General features: G+C 41.5%; 1 protein-coding gene across 8 annotated transcripts in view; it reads right to left on the reverse strand.

Moving 5' to 3' along the window:
• Nucleotides 1-21,678, reverse strand: part of OMA1 (OMA1 zinc metallopeptidase) — a 94,182-nt gene that overhangs the window by 24,413 nt on the left and 48,091 nt on the right. Inside the window, exons 9-10 of one of the 8 annotated variants that reach the window (XM_090146769.1) lie at nucleotides 6,451-6,510; nucleotides 5,206-5,238 (exon numbers count right to left, since the gene is read on the reverse strand). The exons of 1 other annotated variant lie outside the window; for it this stretch is intronic. In XM_090146769.1, the coding sequence (XP_090002895.1) occupies nucleotides 5,221-5,238; nucleotides 6,451-6,510 (78 nt within the window). In that variant the 3' untranslated portion in view covers nucleotides 5,206-5,220. Of the gene's footprint in view, nucleotides 1-5,205; nucleotides 5,239-5,690; nucleotides 5,715-6,450; nucleotides 6,511-8,247; nucleotides 8,372-18,074; nucleotides 18,252-21,678 lie in introns of those variants that run through there. 6 more of the 8 variants (XM_090146770.1, XM_090146772.1, XM_090146768.1 and 3 more) reach the window with 6 other exon arrangements.

Here is a 21,678-nt window from a genome sequence, read left to right on the forward strand (position 1 = left end):
AATAAGGGTTTGCAGCTTATACTTACAAGGGAACTTCACTTTCAGGCATGCTCCAACACTTGTGTTTTAAATAACGCTGTGCAGCCTCTACCAGGTGCACAGGGCTTCATTATCTATGTATAAAGAGGTATGACTTACTCAAAATAAAATCAAGCACAGAGACTCCAGCACAATGTCATCCAGCAATACAATACCCTTTGGGACTGAGCTGAGTAGAAGCAGTGTAACAATCATCCATCTCTGTGCTGCATCATGTTGGGGAAAAGGGAGCAGATCACATTTCCAGCATCGTGCCCTTTTCTGTCGCTGATGTCAGCACTGACAGGTGAAAATCAAAATAGTAATGCATATTCTAATACCATTTTGAACTCCTAAGGCATCTGCATGGAAATAACTCGGCTTTCAAAGAGCTCTGGTGGTTTCAGTCCCAAATCAGTCCCATGAAAGCAGGGAAATAGCACCCTCCCCATTCTGCCCTAGTTCTGTTCATTTGAGGGGTGTTTTGACATTGACTGAAGCAGAGCAATGGCTTCATCTCGGGAAAATGAGAGACAGGGGCGTTCAAAGGAGAGTTTTTAAAGGGAGCTGTTCCGTCTGGGACAGAGAATGTGAGCACCAATGTGACAGCTCCAGCATTGCAACAGGGGCAGTGCTGAGGATTTCAGCTCCTGCTGCTGGAGTTGTGAATCCAGCCATGCACACGGGTCACCTCCGCTCCAACACGGGCTGTGAGAGGAGTTAATGGGGCTGGCAGTTGCCAGTCCTTCAGTCCTGCTAGCACCAAGTGCAGGAGTGCCCCTTTGGATCCAGGCGAGTGAAGTCAAGCAGGTTGTGTGCAGCTCATTAAGCGGGTAGCCATGGTTTAACAAGAAGAACAAGCTCTGATCCAGGAAGGGGCAAGCTATCAGAAGCGCTGCTTTCTATCAATGGGGAAACAAGATCCCTTCGTGTGCTGGTTGTTGCAATCGCTCTGGCTACTTACAGGGACTTCAAGAGAAAACAAGCTGCAGTGAAGGAGAAACACTCCTTTACTTTGTCCGTCTCTGAGCTGCCAAAGGAGCACAAGCTAGAGACTCCTGAGTCTTGTAGAGATGGAGAAGCACACAGTAGGTGCCAACATCCATTTCATCTGCTCTGTATTGCAAACTGGGTGCTGCCGCTGCAGGTGTGGCTAGCAGCACTTTGGGTCCCTGTGATGGAACATTCTGAGGTTGGTTTCTTAAAGGTGATGGCCTGGGGAGGCCAAGTCAGTGGGAACTGGAGATAGCATTATAAACAATACAGACGATGGAATTGTTCACTCTGGTGAAGGGTGGGCTGCTTTGCCAGTCTGTGGCAGGAGCAGAAGAAGCTATGGCTGCTGGCATGGAGGCTGGTAATCAAAGACAGAGCTGAGAAAAGCTGTATCAACTGGTTTGCAAAGTTCCAACTTCCAGTACAACTGGAGATTGAGACAGGGAAAATACTTAAGATTACCTTGGTAGGGGAGTGAGAAGTTAATGTGTTTATCTTCTGGATGAAAGAATGGACACAGCTGTAGAGGAGCAAATGAGTATAACTCATTATTAATTCCAGGATCTCCTTATTTTGTTTGCAGGCTTGCATTAGTATTTTCATTATATTGTTTTTTGCAGCTTATAAGCACAAACACCTATAAACCTACTCCTTAAGATTCAGGTCCAGCTCCAAATCTACAGCCTGCAGACAGAAGTTTTGACAAGCAGCAAGGAGCTAGAAAAGCTCTGTGTCCAAGAGGCAGTGTGTAAGCAATGCACTCATGATATGATAATAGAGATACACTGCTTTCCTTTCTCAGTGCTACAGAGGACACCCATAGATCCAAGAGGATCAGTAGCAAGCTTTCTTGTAACTGTGGTCTTCCCCAAAGTCTTAGGGCTCAAAGGTTTGGGTTTTCACAGGCTGAAAAGGCTCAGATGTTCTGTAGCTTGGGCACAAAGAACAAGAACCTGCAAGCCTCAACTCTTCTGTTTCTTACCTACCACAGTGCTCCTTCCACAACACACGTAGCCCTGTGGAAAATGCAAGATTGTGTAGAGAAGTAAAAGAAATAAAATACAGATGTATAAGGATATGTAATGAAATGATATGACTTTCAACCAACACTATCTAAACACAAATATTTTGGGGATAAATTGTATTTGGAAACATGCTTTCTTATTTCTTATTCAAACATGACACATTAAGATAACATGGACTGGGTAAAAAACTACATTCAATATAATATAGCAAACGTTCAGATCAGGACAACAGAATTCAGAGATAAATGTGTACTTGCTGGGATGGAAATCTAGATGCAAAATAAGGCTGACATTTCTGTTAATCACAGCTGAGGATTAATTTTATTAAACAATTTCACAGTTTTCCAGTTCACTGAGTGCATTTTTTCTGATAACTCCCCAAGAAGGAAAGTATTTTGTATCTAGCAACTTACACCAATACACTGCTTCATTCAAGCAGCACTGACCTGCATTGCACTTACTCTCTTACAGTTCCATTTTTTTTAACAGGTTTGGTTTGAACTCACTGGCATTACTTAACCTAGAAATCTATTCAGTTCACTTATACCATTATGAACATAAGGTAATTGTTGAGTGTCACAAATGAATATCTACAAGAGACACCCAAAAAAAAAGTAAATAAAGGAGAGGAAGTCATTATTAAAAGGTTAATTTTCTCAAATGCTGTTATCAGTTTGAATAGATAAACTCAGGACCTCTTGTTGGTTCCTTTTATGCAAAAATGTCAGCTACTGTAGATTGCTGCCCTTTATGCCCCATACGAAATACGTTACAATTGCATTATCATAGAACATTATGTAAAATAAAGTGGGATTAACTTTCAATTATTTGGGTCAAAATTTATTCCAAATTGAAACCCATTCTCCTGCAATGAAATGGGTCAAAGAATAAAAGCTCTCAAAAGCAGGATTTAAGACCTTGGGCTGACCCATCGTCAGTGTCTTCTCAATGTGCAGTCAGCAGTCATGGTTTAAAGATGGCTCACCATGTCAGGCTGGCTGTCACCTTAATGCACACACAACCTCTTGCCCTGAGATGATTTTCACATATCTCAACCATTTTCAACACAAAGCAGCTCCATACCAATGGCAGGAACTGGAAGGCACCTGATTTTTTCATTCAACACACACTACATATAATTGCTAATGCAGTGATAGCTGTTGTGTTAATAAACCCGACCAAATTACCAGGGAAACCTTTTCATAGTCTTCTCCCTAACCTTGCTGCAACAAGTCACTCTTCTGAGAGTGATCTACAGTTGTATTTTCTGCCAATAGACTCAGCCAGGACAGCAAAAGCTGTTATTTACTGGACAGTCACTGGAGATTTAGAAGTGAAGTAACCTTGGCTCTGATTCTATATGTGCAGCACAGCTAGATTTACACCCAAGTAAACAATATACCAAGCAGTGAGAATGATTTCCAATATAGAATAACAAAGCTGGCATCAAAATATACATACATCTGGCAAAGAGCAAACATGCATGATCCCAGTCGTGCTGGAAAAACAGCAGTCTGAGTCATCATCCCCAGCACTGAGCTCTCTGAGATGAAGGAGTAACACCAAGCAGAGAGCAGTCTGTCAGAGTTACTAGTGAAGCAGAATTATTATTAGAAGGGGAACACACTCTGTTCTCTGAACAGCACTGTCTGTCCAGCCTGGGACCAAATCTGGCTTGGCAGAATTTAGCTCTCAGTGAAAGCAGTGGAGGCTGTGCAAAGGCAGCTCACAGAGTAATTCATGCACTGGAAGTCAGCTCCTTTTGTCCCCACTTCACATAGCAAATAATGAAAGTGAGGTGGGGGAAAGATTGGATTTTCTTCTAGCAGATGCTGAACTGAACCCAGCTCTTCTCAGACAACTGCTAAGCATTTTTGGAATGCCAATTCCCACAAACTGCAAAGCAAGAAGAAGCAGCAAAGGTGTTACTGTGCTCAGCCTTTCCATCCTTCAGGGACCAGTGGAGGACAGTCCTGACACTTATCATCCTCTGGTTTATCTTGTGATCCTGGGATAAGGGCAATACATCAGCAATTCTGTTTAAATTGGTGGTGGACAGTCACCCACATGAGTACCCTCTGCTTACAGGGACGAGCAGCAGCACATCTCTGAGCTAGCAGAAGACAGAACAATTGCCTTAAATTCCTGCAGAAGGTGTTCTTCCCAAATGGGAAAGAGGTCAGCCATGGGGAAAGAGCACAAATAGCTTTGTATTCATACAGCTGTGGCTCTCAGGGCACCAGGTGCCTTAACCTTCGCAGGTGCACTTCTCTGTTAATCAGAAGTTTCATGGTAAACCCAATTTTGAAGAAGAATTAAAGCAGTCTGGTATTTGTGTAAGGAGCTTGGTCCTGTCAGTGCGGCTGCATCGCCCTTCTGCCCTCCGACTGGCACTCTGCATATGAAGCCCCAAGAAACCCTTCTTGAACTGCAGGATTAATAAGATTGCTGGCATTTTTAAATGTCAGTCAGTTTTTACATAAGCTCTCTGTCTGTGGAAAAATGAGGGAGCCACAATCCATAATTGTCCAGCAGGGGCAGCTCTTTTTAATGAAAATGCTGAGGATTCATTTAGAGGATCCTCTGGAACGGACGTCTCTCTTGCTGCTGGCTGGAGGTTGCCCCCAGAGCTCTCCTACAGCAGCATCAGGGATGTCAGCCGACACGGCTGATAAGATTAAATGCTATCTTCCTCCCAGGGTAGGCATATGAACCCCCATCTCCCCAGGGAGAATAGGCAATGAGAGTGCAAGGATCTCCAGGGCTAAGGAAACAAGGAGGTCACTGACTTCTCCCTGACAAATCTCTGCCTTGGAGACAGCCCGACATGGATGGACTGCTGCCCCTTGTCCCAGAATTGCTCTGACAGTGGAGGTGCTGAAGCAAATGTGCATTTACTGTTTTCCTAAACAATGTGGGAATGGTAAAGAGAAAAGGGAAGAGTAAATTCTGTTTCAGTCTGAAATTCATGTGCTGAGATTCTACATGTGATGCTACGGTGTTAGATGTGCAGCTCCTCTTCACCCTGATCAAATCCATTACTCTAAAACCCCCAGCTATTCTAGAAAATTCCAGTCATATTTTAAAAATGTATATTATCTGATAATTGCAAATGCTTACTGTTCCTTTTTTTGCAGAATCCTCATTAAAGTGACACCATCAAAGGCCTTAAAGCAGCCTGTCAGATTACAGCTCGCTCCTGCAGGGAGTCACATTAAGAAAACAATCTAACCTTTTAATTCCTCTTGTTTTCACATTTCAAAAACTCAGGAAAGAAGAAAAGCAGACAAACAAGCAAGAAATGGCAAGCATTGTTCCATCGTGTGTCCACATTCATGGCAAATATGGATATAGATTAATGAATCAAAAAAAAAATATATATATAAGGGAGTTGGGACAGTTAGCAGCCAATATGTATTCAAAGTCAGCTCAGGCTCTGCAGCTAATCCTAGAGCCACAGGGGTCCCTACCTGAGTAGGGATATGCAGGTCTTGATTGCTCGTGTGACCTTTCTGCCTGCTCTGGTGCCACATGGTGAGCAGAACAAGCTGCTCTTGCGCTGCATGAAAGCTGCAGGGTTAACTCTGGAGGCAATCAACACATTTCATCCCTGGCACGGCTGCAGTAGAGTACATCACACGCTGCCACTGGTTCTCAGGAAACTCTCTACAGTTCCTAATTTACATATGCACAGATTAATGACCCTTATAATTTTTATTCTGATAAATGGATGAGCTCTTGTAATACATGAAAATTTCAGTTTTCACATTCATTTTAGGCTTAAATCCTTCCAAATGAGCACAGAGAAGCAGCATTGCTGCATGTATAAAAGAAACCACTGCCTTCATCCCTGGGCTCTCGGAGAAACCTGGGCAAGAAAGAAATCAAATGGCTTCCCTTTGAGTTCCAGAGAAACTTTTAATCCAATCTGTGTTCTTTAGTTAAGTTAACTACTTTTAATATAAATACTCAATAGGAAAAGGAAATTTGATTCAGTGATTACTGTAGTCACCTTCATGGGATTTGGCAGATCAACCTCGGTTGCATTCTCACACCATGAACAAATTGTTTGTTTTACATCCTCGGATGTAAAATTGGGGCCAACAAATTTTCTACAGAAATACAACTGAAGGAAGTCTACCCCAAGGACAGCTTTCCTTAACTTAGCTGTGATAATTCTGCAGCACTTTATCTCAGTTGGGAGATTAGTCCATGAAAGCTGTGTCTCTGCCTTTGTATGGAGAAAATGCCAATTTCCATCTCCTTTGTCAGATAGGACAAAAACTAAGTGTCTGTGTCTCATTTCATAAAGCCAGTATTTTCACTTTTCCTGTATACGAGCACAGGAAGAGGTTGTGCAAGGCTCCCACAACAACAGTGATGTTAGAGCTAGCTTTTTGCTATTTATTACCTTTTGAGCTTTTCCAGTATCCTCAGAAGCATCTGCTTCTCTGACAGCCTGCTGTAGCATCTAGGGAAAAGGGGAATAAGCAAAAAGCCCCAGAAGAGGCTGTTCAGAGACAGGACAAAGCAGAAAATATATAGAAAATACAAAACATTTCTGGTTTTCTATTTAGGAATCGACCGTCCCTATTTTCAGCCCAAGATTGCAGCAATGATTGCTAATAGGCTTCTGTGAAGAGTAAAAAATTATGTTGATTAGTTTCCAGCAGTGCCATTTGCCTTTTCAAAAGAGCCTAAAGTAAAATGAGTGTGAGAGCTTGACCATGCTGTGTGTAGGAAAGAAAGCAAATTCCACAGCACACTGGGGAACCAGATAGAAAACCAGTACCTGTGACAGGGGCACCCAGCTGCAGACATGTGTGCTGGGCAGCATGATTCCTCTGTGCAAATTCTTACCTATATTTATTGTTCATTTTAACTTAGGAGGGTTTGTAATAACGTTTACCTCCTTCTAAATGCTGCTAGCAAAATCTTCTGGTCAAATGGTCAAATGCTTAATGCAAAACCACTTCCTGCCAACAGCAAAATGTTAAATGCAAATAAACCTACTGTTCCTGCAATCCTGCCTCAAAGAGACAGATTGATATTAATTCTTCCTAAGACGCAGAGGAAATTGATAAAAGAGACCTCTTCTGTTTATTCTCAACATATTTTCACTTCAGTCACATATTACTGACTCCTCGCTGGCAGAACTGGAATAGAAACTCTACTAGATTGATGTCAGGGAAGAGGATGCTGAATGCTTCCCAAAGAGAACATTGTCCTTTCCCAAAGAAAAGAGATTGAGAATGTGGTTTGGAAGCTGTAAGAGGACTTGCAGGATACAGACATGTCAATCTCACCCAGCTCTAGATGCACAACCACAAACTTTATTTCAGAAGTCTTAATCAGTCTTCCAACCTTTACTCTTTTGAAGCATCTGCTCTTTGATCTCTTTGTGATAAAACCTCACCCTACTAGAAAAAAAATACGCTATCTCAGAATAATAGAAAGAATAAACTTATAAATGCCTGAGAAGAAATCAAGCATTGTGATGATCAACAGTACTGAAAAGTGAAGGTATGCAAGAGGGTAGCAAACAGTAGCTGATTTCAGAACCTCCCTGAATGTGGCCCATTTTTTTAACCTCTGCCATTCACATGCAGCAAGGAAAAGCAAGAGATCTCTGGCCCAAAGCTGCTATCAGGGAACTCCCCTTTCCTGACAGTCTCTTGTCCTTTAGCAATGGGATGGTAGACAGAAGATACACGAAGTGCCCTGCTCTAGCTCTCTTCTCACTCACCTGTTACTTCATCTTTTGCCTTCTGCTGTCCTGCACTGAGAGCGAGGAGTTCAGCATGGAGGTGAGCATGGAGGACATTCTCCTCCATGAGGAAATAAAGGACTCCCATGGAAGGGTTCAAGTAAAGCTTAGAATGGAATGAACGAATCTCCCAGGATCAGCAGCTCTGGTTTAAGAAGAAGGACAACAGCTTTGTTGCTCTTTGCATTGCCACATGTATGGTTGTCTGTCTGAGCCTTTGCTTTTGATTCTTGGCGCTACCAAGTACATTTTTATAATAAACTTCTAAGAACTGTTGCCTTCACACACACGTACACAGACAAATATCAGTCTATTTTCTATCCTGTTATCCCTGCCTAGCAAGGTAGTTTGACAGGCAGACTGACAAAAAAGTAATGCAGGGTTTTTCATGCCTGCCTACACACCAGTCTCTTCCAAGCTCTGGAAAAAGACATTTGATACCTGCTGTGTTGGTCTCCCTCCTTCCACAGCGTAACGCCTTGGGGACAGCTGATGCATCTATTTTGCTCTTCCCTTGTCCTTCACATCAATGGTGTACGATCTTGGGTGTGTTTCTGAGTTATCTCTGGAAAGGGTGCACACACAAAAACATAAACACACACCTGCTGTTTATTTATTGACCTAAATTCTCCTTAATTATCCTGGATAAATGTAAGCTTTGAGTCTGACTTTCAAAGGTAACTTTTCTCTAAAGATGCATTTGTATTTATGAACAATTAAACACAAAATTCTGATGTCTGTGCTTACAGCCACATCACCAGACTTGTTCCCTAATAGTGTAACTGGGAACCAGGCTCAGTTGATGTTTCACTGTCAAACAAAGCAGTCCACATGAAATCAGCTAAACGAAAACGAGAGTCTGGACATGCATCACATGCTTGATCTAAATTGCATAGCCAGGACCAAGAACTTTTAGAAATCTTTAAGAAAAGATTACAACTGGATTATCTTCAGGGAGATTTAGGGCTTAGAGCTCCCTGTTTCTAGAGAGAAAAAAAAGAAAAACCATTTATCCTGGCTGGCCAGGACTACATAGGGACGCAGAGATCAAAATGACAGGGAAGTGTGTAAAGACAGGAAGCCAAGAGAGCTCCGAGAGGAAAAAGCAGACCAGGGAGCTCTGTGTGCTGACTCTCACTGCTGTTCCTCTTATCTTCGCAGATATGTTTGTTCAGCAAATAAGCAGCCAACTGAATCTCCATTTAAGAATGAAATCAACATGTTTTCACATCTGATTGCCGCTACCCAAGCAGCCAGACTCTAATTTTGAACTTAAATAAGACTGGCCTGTCTTCAGGATTTCTGAAGTGCTGGACAAGGAAGATAGCTGGTGTGTCAGGAGGCCAAACCCACAGAGCTCCTGGAGTTAACAGATATGTGACTTAGACAACCTGTGCTGGAGTCCTATCACCAAACCACTTCTGGTAATTATAAGTTCTGTATTTTTAGAGGAAGAAGAATGCCTGTTTAAGTGGTGCTTCCTGTGTGAAATCAAAGATGGCTTTTGCAGATGTTGAACTTTGCTCTCCCTGTTCAACTCTGCCATCTGCAAAATGGAAATAACATTTGTTCTGCAGGGAGATGATGCATCTAATGCACAAAGACCAACACCATGGCCACTTTACATGCCAGGCCACTCCAAGGACGAAATATGCCTGAAAGTAAACACTACTTTCTGAAAACATTCATTAGCAGTGCTTAGTCTTAGGAAATCTCTGTGGCCATATGGGCTCCAACAGCCTTATTAATCTACTTCATTAGTACCAAACAGAAAGTCGCATTTGTTAGGCTGGAATTCTTATTTTAAAACAGCAAGAGCTTCCCCTCTCCAGCCTGCATTTCTGCTTGCAGGATTCTCCTTCTCATGACCCGTGTCCTTGCACCTCTTGCCATGCACCTTCTCAATTTGGCTGATAGTGGGCTGACACCTAATTTCATTCAACTCTCTTTTTCTAATGCACATTGTCAAACATGTTTTACCCTGCAGCAAAGCTTAGTCATAAATTCATCTGGAACTTCTTACACTGCTGTTGCATTTGCATGCTAATCAGCAAAGTCTTCGTCTCCCAGCCCAGAAGAGCGATCAAGCCGCAGGCTTACAGAAAGCCTTGGCTTGCAGGGCTAGGAAGCCTTTATTGCTCTCTGAGCCCCTCTCTGAGCTTCATTTAATCTGTCAGGATTCACATCTGGCCTCTGACCTCATACACCCCCTCTCCTCTAGTCCTGGCTAGGATCACAGTTCAACCTCCCCAGGTCAATGCTATGGATTTTCTGCTTCCAGATGTTCCTTTCTATTCCCCTGGGCTAAGGCTGGTTACTACAAGGATGAGATTGGATTTCTCAACTCGTGGGCGAAGCATTGAAAAGAAATGACCATTTTAATAACTACTGCTCACTGATGTTAAAGTGATGATATCATTTTACCACCATTTAGGACTCTTTAGAGGTTGGCATTTATCAAGCTTAACAAAAAACCTTTTAATCAGTTCTAACTAGTTACTAAATACATATATACACAGGTGGATGCAAAATCCATTTATTTGCATGACATTAATAAATGTTTTGCTCTATTGTTCTCAGATTTAACCTTTTTGCTGATAGAAATCCTTTAAAATGCTTACAGGGAAAATTTCCACATCCCTAATAGAAGCATTGCATGATTCCAGCTTAGTAGAACTTGTTTGAATTTGGTTTTATTTAAATGTTTTTGCCAGTTACATTCAACCATCATTAAACAGCACTGTAAAGTGTATTTGAAGTGATCACTTCTGGCTTTACATTTCACAGATACTGAGTTCAAATTACAAGATTTGAACAGAGATCTGAATTTTTTTCAAAGACCTCCACCTTCCAAATTATAGCTCAGCCCATCTCCAGCACAACCTTGTGTAAAGAAAGCAATTCCCTGCTCCCACCAGGACAGAAAAATGGGCAAGGTGCAAGCTTCTGCTGCTCTGGGCTCCTTCCAGGTTGCAGAATATACACAGGGTGATGAGTGCTGCACTGCTGGATTTCCTGAACATAACAGCTAGATCCAATGTGGGTTACCTGGTTCAGCACTCTCTTTATTCTCAGGTCCCCCAGATCACTAATGTGCATGAAACCTTTGTACATATTTGTTTCAATAATAGAGCAGGAATTTAAGTAAAAGAAGGCTGCCCAGAATTGAGCTGAGACGGGCTTGGGATTGTTGAGTTCCTGTCTTTCCCTTGCTAAAGATTTCTGTTTGGCCTTGCCAAATTTGGGCAGAGAAACATTCCCCTGCCCTAGCTTCAGGTACCCAGGAGTTAGCTGCCACAGCCTGTGAAATTTATTTGCCACTGATTCTCCCTGTGGAGAAGCCAATTCCTTCTCATTAACAATAAGGGGCACTTGCAGGTCTTGGAGTGATTTAAACTGGTAGATGCTTAGATCCAGTGGGATGAATCCCACCTTCACACACCAGCCTCCTCTGCTAACAGTAATGTTGGCTTACTACCAGCACTCGCAAAGGATCCAAAGCTTAATGAAAAGGGTGGGTTTAGACATTTCTTTACTGCGGACATCCTACTCCATCAACAAATGAAAATAATGTTCAGAAATAGCACTGAAGAAAAGACTGAGCGCTGTAAGCATCGGTTTAAATGTTCCTTCTATTCTGCTGGAGAAGATTGTTTGCTGACAATAAAGCCACCTACTTTCCTGGGTGAATGTAGTTCTGGCTCTGTCTGTTGAGACTGACAAAAAAAGATTATTACTTGAGATCCTGCCCTTTGTGGTGTGGACATATGGGACAGGGATTAAAGTCACTGAGCTCATTTGACATACAAGAGACCACTACCACCTTGGAAAATGGTAACAGACACCATCTGATTGCTTTCAAGCCAGCTGCCTTTAGGGGGAAAGCTAGTGTGATCTGCTTATGATGTTTTCACAAACGTGGTGGTTTAACAAACAGGTTTGTAATTGCAGCAGGACTGAACAGACACACAAAGTTTCCTGCATAAAAAATGAAGTCTTCAAAACGCTGCGATTTTACAGCAGCAATGGTAGAGTTAGAACAGATCCATCTTAATAGACATTTTCCCTTGATGCGTATCGAAAATAGCTTTTGCTTTTAATACATTTTTGGAAGGCTGTAAAGGTGACTTCCACAGTCGCTGCCCTAGATCCCTTCTTCCCCTTTTGTGATTTCTGAGAATTGAAGCAGATGCCATGCTAAGAAAGGACTGTTAAGCAACACTCACAAAAACCAACAAACAGATCACACAAAAGACCCTTTTCCACACTCTAGAAAAACTTAGACCAGACACAGACCCTACCAATATCCGACAGCCAGATCTTTCCTCTCCTCTGACACAAGAACTCCCATTTTCAGCCTTCCAAACAAGAAAAATTGAAAATGGTTGCTTGAGGTTTGAGAGCTGGTAAGGGTAGTGTGGGACTCCTAAAAATTTCTTCATGTGTTTTTAATCCCAGCAACTGACAACTGCAACTGGTATGTAAAAGCTAATGGACTTCAGTAGGCAGCCAGCTGAAATAACAACCATCCCTTGAATGTAAAAAGGAGTAACTCAGAGCATCTATAACAAGTGATTTACCTTGAAAATAAGGATTCGTGTAATTAGCATGTTTTTTTGTCCCCATACAGCAGACCTCCATCCATACAGTGGGCCCAATTCTGCTTTCAGTTACTTAATCTGTCAAGCTCAGTGGACTGATACAGGTGGAGGCAGAGGGAGAACCATACTTGCTGTATTTAGCTTTAATTTTAAAGTAAATGAATTTTCCAGAACAGTGACAGTATTGACCTTACATATTATCCAAATAGAAATTTTAATGAAACAAGTATAACACTGAGTATAGCCATAATAGATATGCAAATATTGGTCTTTTCTTAAAGGTCTCTCTATCTGGTCACATGGATTTTTCTTGCATATGTGGGGTGAAATCAGAGAACATTTATTAGAAGCAGAGAAGGAAAGGATGGCTGAACAGCCATGGAGAATCAGACCATCAATTAAAGTTTCATTTTCACTTCATGAGAATTCTCCTCGAGTTCTTCCTTGAACAATGACCACAGGAGAGCTGTATAACTTGCTCCTGTTTAAATTTCTTCTTGCTATGTGACAGCATCCACCTTTGCTTTCTGCTGTCATTTAAGAACAAGCTCTGCTCCAAAGGAGGCCAAAAAGCACACAAATGTTATTGTAGCTGGGTTTAACTAAACAAGATGTGGTGTAGGGAACAACTCATATGGATGGTGACTCATCCAAAGGTGTCCCAGCCAGTTAAAAAAGAACCAGCAACAATGGTGTCTCCTAAGGATCCCAGCCTCGGAATCTGAAATTGCATTTTATTTTTTTTAAAGCTCAAAGACACTGGAAAGCGAACAGAAGGTGGTAATTTGGCCTAGATTCATGCATAAGAGTACAAAGGTTATAAAATAGAAGGTTTGAAAAGCAATCAGAATCCCCAGCTGAGTGAGGTTTAGAATAACAGCCTAAAATCAGATCCTTCAAAATAAAAGTCAAATAAAAAAAAGACCTACTGAAAATAGCTAAAAAATACATGATCTGAAATCACTTTGTCTGTATGGTAGCCAAGTTCAAGTTGTCTATCTACGTGTGCCTGACTTTTATTAGATCTTACTACCTAGGGCCTGATGGGTAAAGGCATTCAGGTACCTACAGATGCAGAGAAGCACCTATTGAGATTTTTTGCTCTTCCTAGACATGAAGTTCTCAGTTAAGTGACTTCCACACACTCTTCTGACTGCATGCAGGGCATTTGCATCGCCCAGCACATCTTAAAACCAGGCCTTGTTAATGGGGTTCCCCAAAAGTTCCCTTTTCCAGCATTCACAAAGACCTGGGTGTATGTTTCCTTGTGGAACATGTGAAGGACAGACTGCTCCTGAAAATCTGCCTTTTCACACCCTCAGATGGGATAGACAGCCTGAACAGCAGCCCATGACGGTACCCAAAATCAGTTTTTCTCTCAAACCCCTCACTAGGAGTTACAAAACTAATCAGCTTTAATGACAACACTGATGGATTCTCTCAAAATTCACATCTAAATGCTCATGCTCCCTCCATACACCAAACTCTGGTCATTTCTTACCTAAGTTCTCAGTCCCTCCTGCTGCTTGCTCCCTGGTGAGCACCCTGCACTTTGGTGACTCTCCTGCTGATGTTGCTTCTTAGTCCTCCTCATAAGCCCCCAGGTCCTGGCGTGGTCTCACTTCTCTCTTTCTTCTGTGCTTGGTCTCATGGTTCTCTCTTGCTGTTCTGCTGTCACCTCTATGCTGACAACTCACAAATCTGCCTTTCCAACCCTACCTCATGCCCATAAATCTCTTCAGCACATCATCCTGCATAACCCCCCTGCCAGCTCAAGGGCAACTTGGACAAAATTGAGCACCTTATTTCTTACATCCTCTACCCTCCCCCTTCCTGCCTTTCTCCATTATTTTCTTAATTTCTCCTCCCTCCCTCTTCCTCCCCTTCTCCCAGGCCAGCAATGTCAGCACTACTTTTTATTTTTCTTCTACCTCCTTCTCACATGCAGGCTGACAAGATTTAGTGAATTCATTTCTCCATAATATTTGACCCTTTCGTTCAGTCCCATCAACTCAAACTTTGCTCATGCCCTTTTCATCTTCACAGCTCCATAACTTTATTCTTCTACTACCTCTTCCTTCCCTACGGGCTGTTGAAGATCCAGGATATCAGTACTCCAATCCCTTTTTGCCCAACAGCCAGAACTTGGTGCTCCTTCCGTGTGTTGTTTCATTGATTTTCTCTTCAACAGCTTTAACAAGTGGTGTGTCTGCAGCTCTATCCCAGTCTACAAAGAGATGAGAGTCTTCTCTTATATTTATTTTTACTCCTTCAGTTTGCCACCCAAAATAGTCCTGGCATCCATACTTCACCCTATACAGATCAAATTCTCTGTGCTGTACAAATTTCAAGTAACAAAGTGCCTTCGTCTGTCTGAAATAGAAAAGCTGCCGTAAGAAAAATTTTGCTTTATTTTTTGAGTGTGTGTTGTGACAGGTAGAGCAATTTACTTTCTTCATAAGTCCTTTTGTGGAGTATGACTGCCCATATTGTTTGAAAGGAAATGTAATATTAGCAAGTAAGTTCTACTGCAAAACTAGTCTTCTAGTTTGCAAAATGAAGGTAACAGAGCACTGAGATTTTTGTAGTGGTAGAGCTGCAGGTGTTCAGAATAATTCCAAATATATCTGAATTTGTGTTTAAACATGAGTGTTCTGTCAGGAAAGTAAGAGGAAATGAAACATTCAGAGTGCATCTGAGTCTAAAGACGGGCTCCAGCACCTTCCCTGGGAATGTTAGTACCAACTAAGGACTCACCAAGTATTCTTTCCAAGAGCAGATTGCTAACATGAGGAAATGTGGGCAGAATTACATCCCTTCCTCATTTGGAGCAGGCAGACAAAAGATTGGGTCTTAAAAATAAGGACGTTCCAAAGTTCCTTCAGTGTGGTCAATGAAACCTTTCATTTCCTCAGCTATTTTTACAAGACCCTGAAAAGAAAATATTTCAATCCAAAGACAAAAAAATGTTCTGCTTTGTACTAATTAACTTCCTGGTTTTCGTTTCAGGATGAAAAACATCAGATCTACTTTGGTATGATACACACCATGTATATTTCCTCCAGGTTTACTCTTTGACTGCCAAACAAAAAAGTGAAATCTTACGTGTTTTGCTCTCACTCTTTGCTTAGGGTAGTTTCAGCTGAGTCTTTTCATCTCAATGGTATAAAAAGACATTTATTCCTCATTTTTCTCTGGAAACCTTCCAAGTGTCTCTTGCTTTTCAGTCTTTCTCCAAAAAGTAAGAAAAGGGCTCTCTGCAGAAACCTATTCTCTAACCTCTTCTTTGAGTCCCTTCCTGACATAGTCCGTTCACTGGGTTCTCTGGTCTTTGTATTTCTCAGTAGGAAATGGCTTGAAGTCTCACGTTCCCCTCAAGTGCCCTATGAATTTCTTCCCTTATTCAAGGCACTGAACTGAGGTCTGTGCAAACTACCCAGTCCTACACCATAGAAAATGTCCTCCTTTACCCTTAACAATTCCCTGGGCCTTTTTCAAAATAAAGCAAAAAGGAAAAGAAAATCCATTGCATTTGCTCAAAAAAGAAAACAAAGCCAAACCAGAGTTCTGCATATCCCTATAAGCCTGCAGCAATTCAAGACCTATGAGGTTTCCTGATGCGCTTAATGGCTTTCAAAAGACTGAGATATTTTGTCCATATCTAGGGGAAATTGTGAGCTTTCCCATCAATGTCATTGGGGTTGATGGGAGCTCATTTCTGTGGAAGGGTGTACAAAAATTGTCTGTGAAGGCAATCAGGTTTTAGCCCTTTTCAGTTCCTAAGAAATGCTTCCAAGTGCACTCCAGCTTCTCCAGAAACTGCAGCAAAGGAAGAATCCCTCCCACCCCTCAAAACAGAAATAATTGTTCTGGTCTGAGCAGAAGCAGAACTAACAGCAGGGAAGAAAACAAAGCTGGGTGTTTCCGCAGCCATTGTTAGATGTGTTCCCAGATCCTGCACGGGTCACAAAGCAAAAATGAAGATGTTTTGCACAGACAGGTGCAGGCACTGCTGTGATTAATCAAGCCATAATTAGGGACCTGTCGGCAGGCACTAAATATATGTTCTAGGGCTTCAACCCCTTAGAAATCTGTGGATAGAAAACTTGCCAAGCAGGAAATTTATAAAAACAGTGAGCCTTTGGATGATGAATGCGTACAAGAAAAGAAACTTTCACCAGGCTCTGATAAAGACAATTTGCTTTGTCGCTTCCCATCTAAAAATACTTTTCTCCATTTCTCTGAGTTTTTTCAAAAACATTAAAATCAATTGACTACAGAGTTTAACAGAAAAATTCCTACCCTCCCATTGGTAAAACAGGAACAATTTCAGCATCTGCAGAAAATGAGTGGGTTTACTGTTTTACATCGAGCCACGTAGCTGCAACAGTCTTGTGGAAGTGACAGAGGGTACGAAATACTCTGTGAAGAAAACAGCTCTCAGCTTGCACAGCCTTTGCCTTACACATCCATTTGCACCTAGCCAAAGGCAACATGAAATACCTCCATTTAACAGAGAGCAGAGGGTGGAAGTTCAGTGGCTTTTTATTATCTACGTATGAATTAATGCAAAGTCAAAGCCTGAGATATCATACTTATTTCTATGCAAATGTAGGATGGGGGCCTCCCCTCCCAGAGCACTGTTAGCCAGTGGCTGAAGTGGTCAGTGCCACCCTCTAGAGAGTCTCACATGGTTGGTACCCATGGGGGAAGACAGGCAGCCACCCCTCTGTGAGATTTTAAGCCTTCACGTGCACGTCCTCCTCATCCTGTTCCATACAACACTTATCTATATTCTTTTATATCATAAGACATTTATTTTGAATTGATCCCAGATACATCCACAACTCAGTTATAGCAACTCACAGATGAACTGTCAATAGCAAGAAGGTACAAGATGATCAAGGCCGTTGCTTAACAAGATGCCCAGCCATCCAGCCTTGCAGCAGGGTTTGCAGCAGGTGCTGCCTTTGCCACTAGAGCATTTTGCTAATTGGAGAGGACTAGTTAGTTTACAGCTAGCTCAGGTATGCCTTTATGAGTTGAAGTCACTGTTACATCAGTTTTTGATATTAAAATATTTGCTGTTGTGCGTGCTGACAATGTGACCTGCAGAAATAATATGAAATACAAAGGCTGTGAGTAATGTGATCAACATCATTATTGTATTATACGGTGCCACAGTACATCTCATTACAATATTAAACAAATAGAGGTTCCAAGAACTGAAATGCTGCTCTACACAGAAACCTAACTTACAGGATCACGTTCTGGAAATTCAGTAGTCTGAATCTTTGTGCACTGTGATCAATTGCCCTGCCAAATTTACAGAATTTGATTTCAACTGGATATCGGTTAAAATTTTCTGAGGAAGGCAAAGTGTTAGGTATCTGATTGAGCTCACTGTTATTAAATGTGAGGGGAAGTCATCTAATGTCTGTTTAATTGTAGCTGCCTTTGGTGAGTAATATTGATGATTAATCAATTGACCATAGGGGACAAGCTGAGATGGGGAATAAGGCTGAATCGATGTGCAGGAGAGGATGTGAAGTAAGATGGACTCTGAATCGATGGTGTTGCTACTTGCTCAGTTAGGCTGGCGATTGGGATGTGCCGTCTGCATGAGCTCACAAGCGATGCAAAGAGGTTGCTTCACAACAAAGACATTTCACTGCTTTTTATTTATATTGATTTCCCAGTGAAGTGTGTCTTGGCATTAGGGATTCCCACAGAGCTGAGAAGAAAGATCAGCTTCTTTCCTCTGCAGGTCAACAAATCCCAGGTGATGAGTCTTGTCTTCGCAGAAAAGAAGACAGGAGCAGAGGTTTGGCTCTGAGTTGCCTGCTAGAAAGGAAGAAAGGAAAGTGCATCCTTAAAGGGAGGAAAACGTAAAACTGAAACTGAAGAGCTGTGATTCAGATGGAAGAGAACATCAAAATATCCAAACAAAGGAAAATAGATTGTTGAAGTCATTGTTGTTTAAAAGAGTATTATTTGATAAAGTGAAGGTTTGTTGTTTATTTAGGGCATTGTTAGTTACGTTAGGTGCTTTCTGTGGACACCAAAACATCACATGTGCAAGTTTCCTTGCCCAGCTGACAGTAAACCAGTGATCAGAGCTGGAAGAAGTGCTGTCCTTTACTGAAAGTAATTCATATTCCCCGCTTTCAAATTTGAAGGTCCTTTCACTTAGGGACATGTAGCTTAGTGCCAGAGCAGGAGGGAAGGGTGCTCTGTCAGGCAGCACTTTGATACTGAGCTCTATGTATGTATGCTATATGATGTGAAGCAGTATGTAGCTATAATGTTGTTTCAAGACCTTCCCAGTGGGGAAACTGGATGAAGTTCAGAGTTTAAACAGGAAATAAAGGACAAAATGAAAGCTGACCCAGGCATGAATGCTCTTAGACATTACCCAGATAGCCAGACATTGCCAATCCCTGCAGCACCTGAAATGAATATGATAAATCACTCAGATACTGATAGAAATGAAGACACTGTTAATATTGAACTTTGCCTTGCTGCTTTCCTTTACTTTCTGTTAAGTCTTGGTTGGTTTAAAGAAAATGTCTGTTAAACTGCAGGTGAATCAGGCTTATGGGTAAACAGCCTTCTCAGAAATGCAACTGAGAATAAGCAGAAAGGGCTCATGAGTTTTCCCAGATCCAAAGGCCAAACACTGGTAATACTGCAAACTCACCTACAGAAGAACTTAAATCTTGAGGTTTGTATGTTTATGCCCTGTTAGCACTATATGGAATATTTCCCCATATCAGCATATGATAATAGACAATAAACTTTAACCTTTAAGCTGCCCCGTCTGCCATAACATAGCCACCTATCTTACAAACTAGAACAGATGAATATGTATATTACTCTTTCTTTTCTATTTCCCATCTGCATGAAACATATGCCATGTACAGTGGTTCCAAGAGATCAGTACAGGGTCTACAGTCCACATGCTAAAATCTGTAATAAAATATGCATGATAAAACCTTGCAGTGGAAATCACATTTCTAACCAGGAAAAAAGCCCTCACTTTTAATGAGGGTTTAATTAATGTCAGATTGGCTCAGCTGGTAGCATTCTTGCCTCTGGTGTAGAAGGTCATGGTTTTGAGCCCTACATCAGGCTCTGAGCTCATAACCAATGCTGACACTGCAATGTACTTTTGCTACACTGTTAGAGGTTCTGACCTTCAAATGAGGTGTTTAAACTAAGATTCCTCCTGCTATTCTCTGGTGGTTCTTCCAGCTGGAAGCTAAAGGTGTTCTGGCACTTTTCAAGCAGCGCAGGGAATAGCCTTTGCATCCTAACTCACCCTTGCTGAATAAAGTAGGTTATAATATACAAAGCTGCAACTGTCAGCCATTACTGACAGCAGAGAATACACACTAATGAGGCTGCTCTATTTATTTATGTGCCGAGCCCGCTTACAAAGTAGGAAATGCTCACTACTTTGCACAAAAGAGTGAAGGACCTTTTCTGGGAGCTTGAAAAGGAGATATTAAAGCAATGTAAGAAGGACTTATTTTCAAAATGAGAATTCCCTGTGTATATTCAAGGAAAAATGGCACCGCTTAAGATAAGCTAATATTGTAAGTAAGGAGGTACTGGAGGGGACAGGAGAAATGTGAGATAAAGGCCATTTCAAGTCTTCTTGAAAGTAGAAAGTATTAAAATGAAGACTGACTGTCAGCAGCAATAGGGTTAAAATTTCAGAGAAATTGTACATGAATTAGCAGTCAAGTTGGTATCAATCTATGTGATCCTGTTAATCAGCTGAGTCATCACAAAAGACATCGTATGAACTCATCTGGAAATTAAGATCTTTATGATCTGTCCATTCAGGCTATCAGAAATGATTTAGAACTAAATATCAGAACCAATCCATTTCCAGCCTTGCCAACACTCCTAGCCTCTGCCCTCTTCCCCTCTACCACTACACATGTTATTTTAAAACCAGAAAAGTTTCTTGTTTCATCTCCTTGATAACACTCTTACCTAAAGGAGATTGAATTTGGCATTCAACAGTGACTTCCTAACATGAACCATACGTTCTGTGATCCCTGGTATTCCCTACGTGGTAGTTATAATGATGTTTTCTAGGACTTGCAATCCTGGCAGGGTGTCTTTCAGCAACAGCAAACTTTTGCTATTTACTCTCTTAACTTCGGAGGTCTATAAAATAAGCCAGCATACTGCATGCCTTCCTTACAACTTGTTGAGAATAACTGAACGTAGCGCAGCAAGCCAAAGCCTTGATTATCTAGGATCTGGATTACGGCTAGGTAAATAGAATACAATCAATTCACATATAGAAATGTAAGTGGATTTATTTGTAAGACATCCTATCTCCTCCCTTTAATTCACTCTGCTGGGCCAACTGCCACTGGAGCATAGAAAAATTGAAATGATGCCATCTACCTTTATGAAATTACATCTAAGTTATTTACAGAGGCTCACCTCATGAAGATGAATTTTTTATTCTCCAGTAAATCATTTCTCGTCTGCAGGTAACAATTATAATGTTAGAAAGACCTGAAAAGTAGTTTATGGTTCTGGATATCAGAAAAACTCGGAAAGAAAACGTATGTTTTTAAAGAAGAAGGTGAGCTATAGACATGTGGAGCCAATATGTCTGAGTTCCCAGCCAGACTCCCCTGGGTATTCAGTCACAAAGCTTTTGTATGACTGTGGTATCTGAGACCCTGCAAAGTGATAGTATTCTAACTCGAGCTTGGCTGATAGCATCTGCATAATTCTAAGTACAGAATTTTCTTGGAACAGGAAAAACAGCTTTCATGATTCCTTCCAACTATATTCTTCTACGACTGTATGTTTTCTGTGACTTTATTTGCAGTGCAATGTTGCATCAGCTTCTAAAACTGTACAGAGTTCAAGCACAAAGCTGTAATGCATGAACAGGAAACTGAAATTTCCCATTATGGAGAAAAAAAAATAAAATTAATCCTTGGCTCTTTAAACTGAACTGCTTGAGTGCAAATGGTATCATTGCTGTCAGTGAGAAAAGTAAGAAGCAGGCTGCTAAAGCCACAAGCCTCCCCTCTGAGCAAAGCCATGCCACGAGCAGCAGAGTGCAGCATTTGGCCCCGAAGATGGAGCTGCTGACAAGGTGAGGAAGCATGGGCACTTAGTGGGATTTATCTCACCTAATATTTTCAGTCTCATTTCAGTAAGGTGTCAATTCTAAATTAAGTTCTCACTGTACTCAGTGAGGAAAGGATAGGCCAACCCCTAAAACACTACA

The sequence above is a fragment of the Phasianus colchicus genome, chromosome 9 (genome assembly GCF_987193195.1).
Source record: "Phasianus colchicus chromosome 9, bPhaCol1.hap1.1, whole genome shotgun sequence".
NCBI lineage: Eukaryota > Metazoa > Chordata > Aves > Galliformes > Phasianidae > Phasianus > Phasianus colchicus.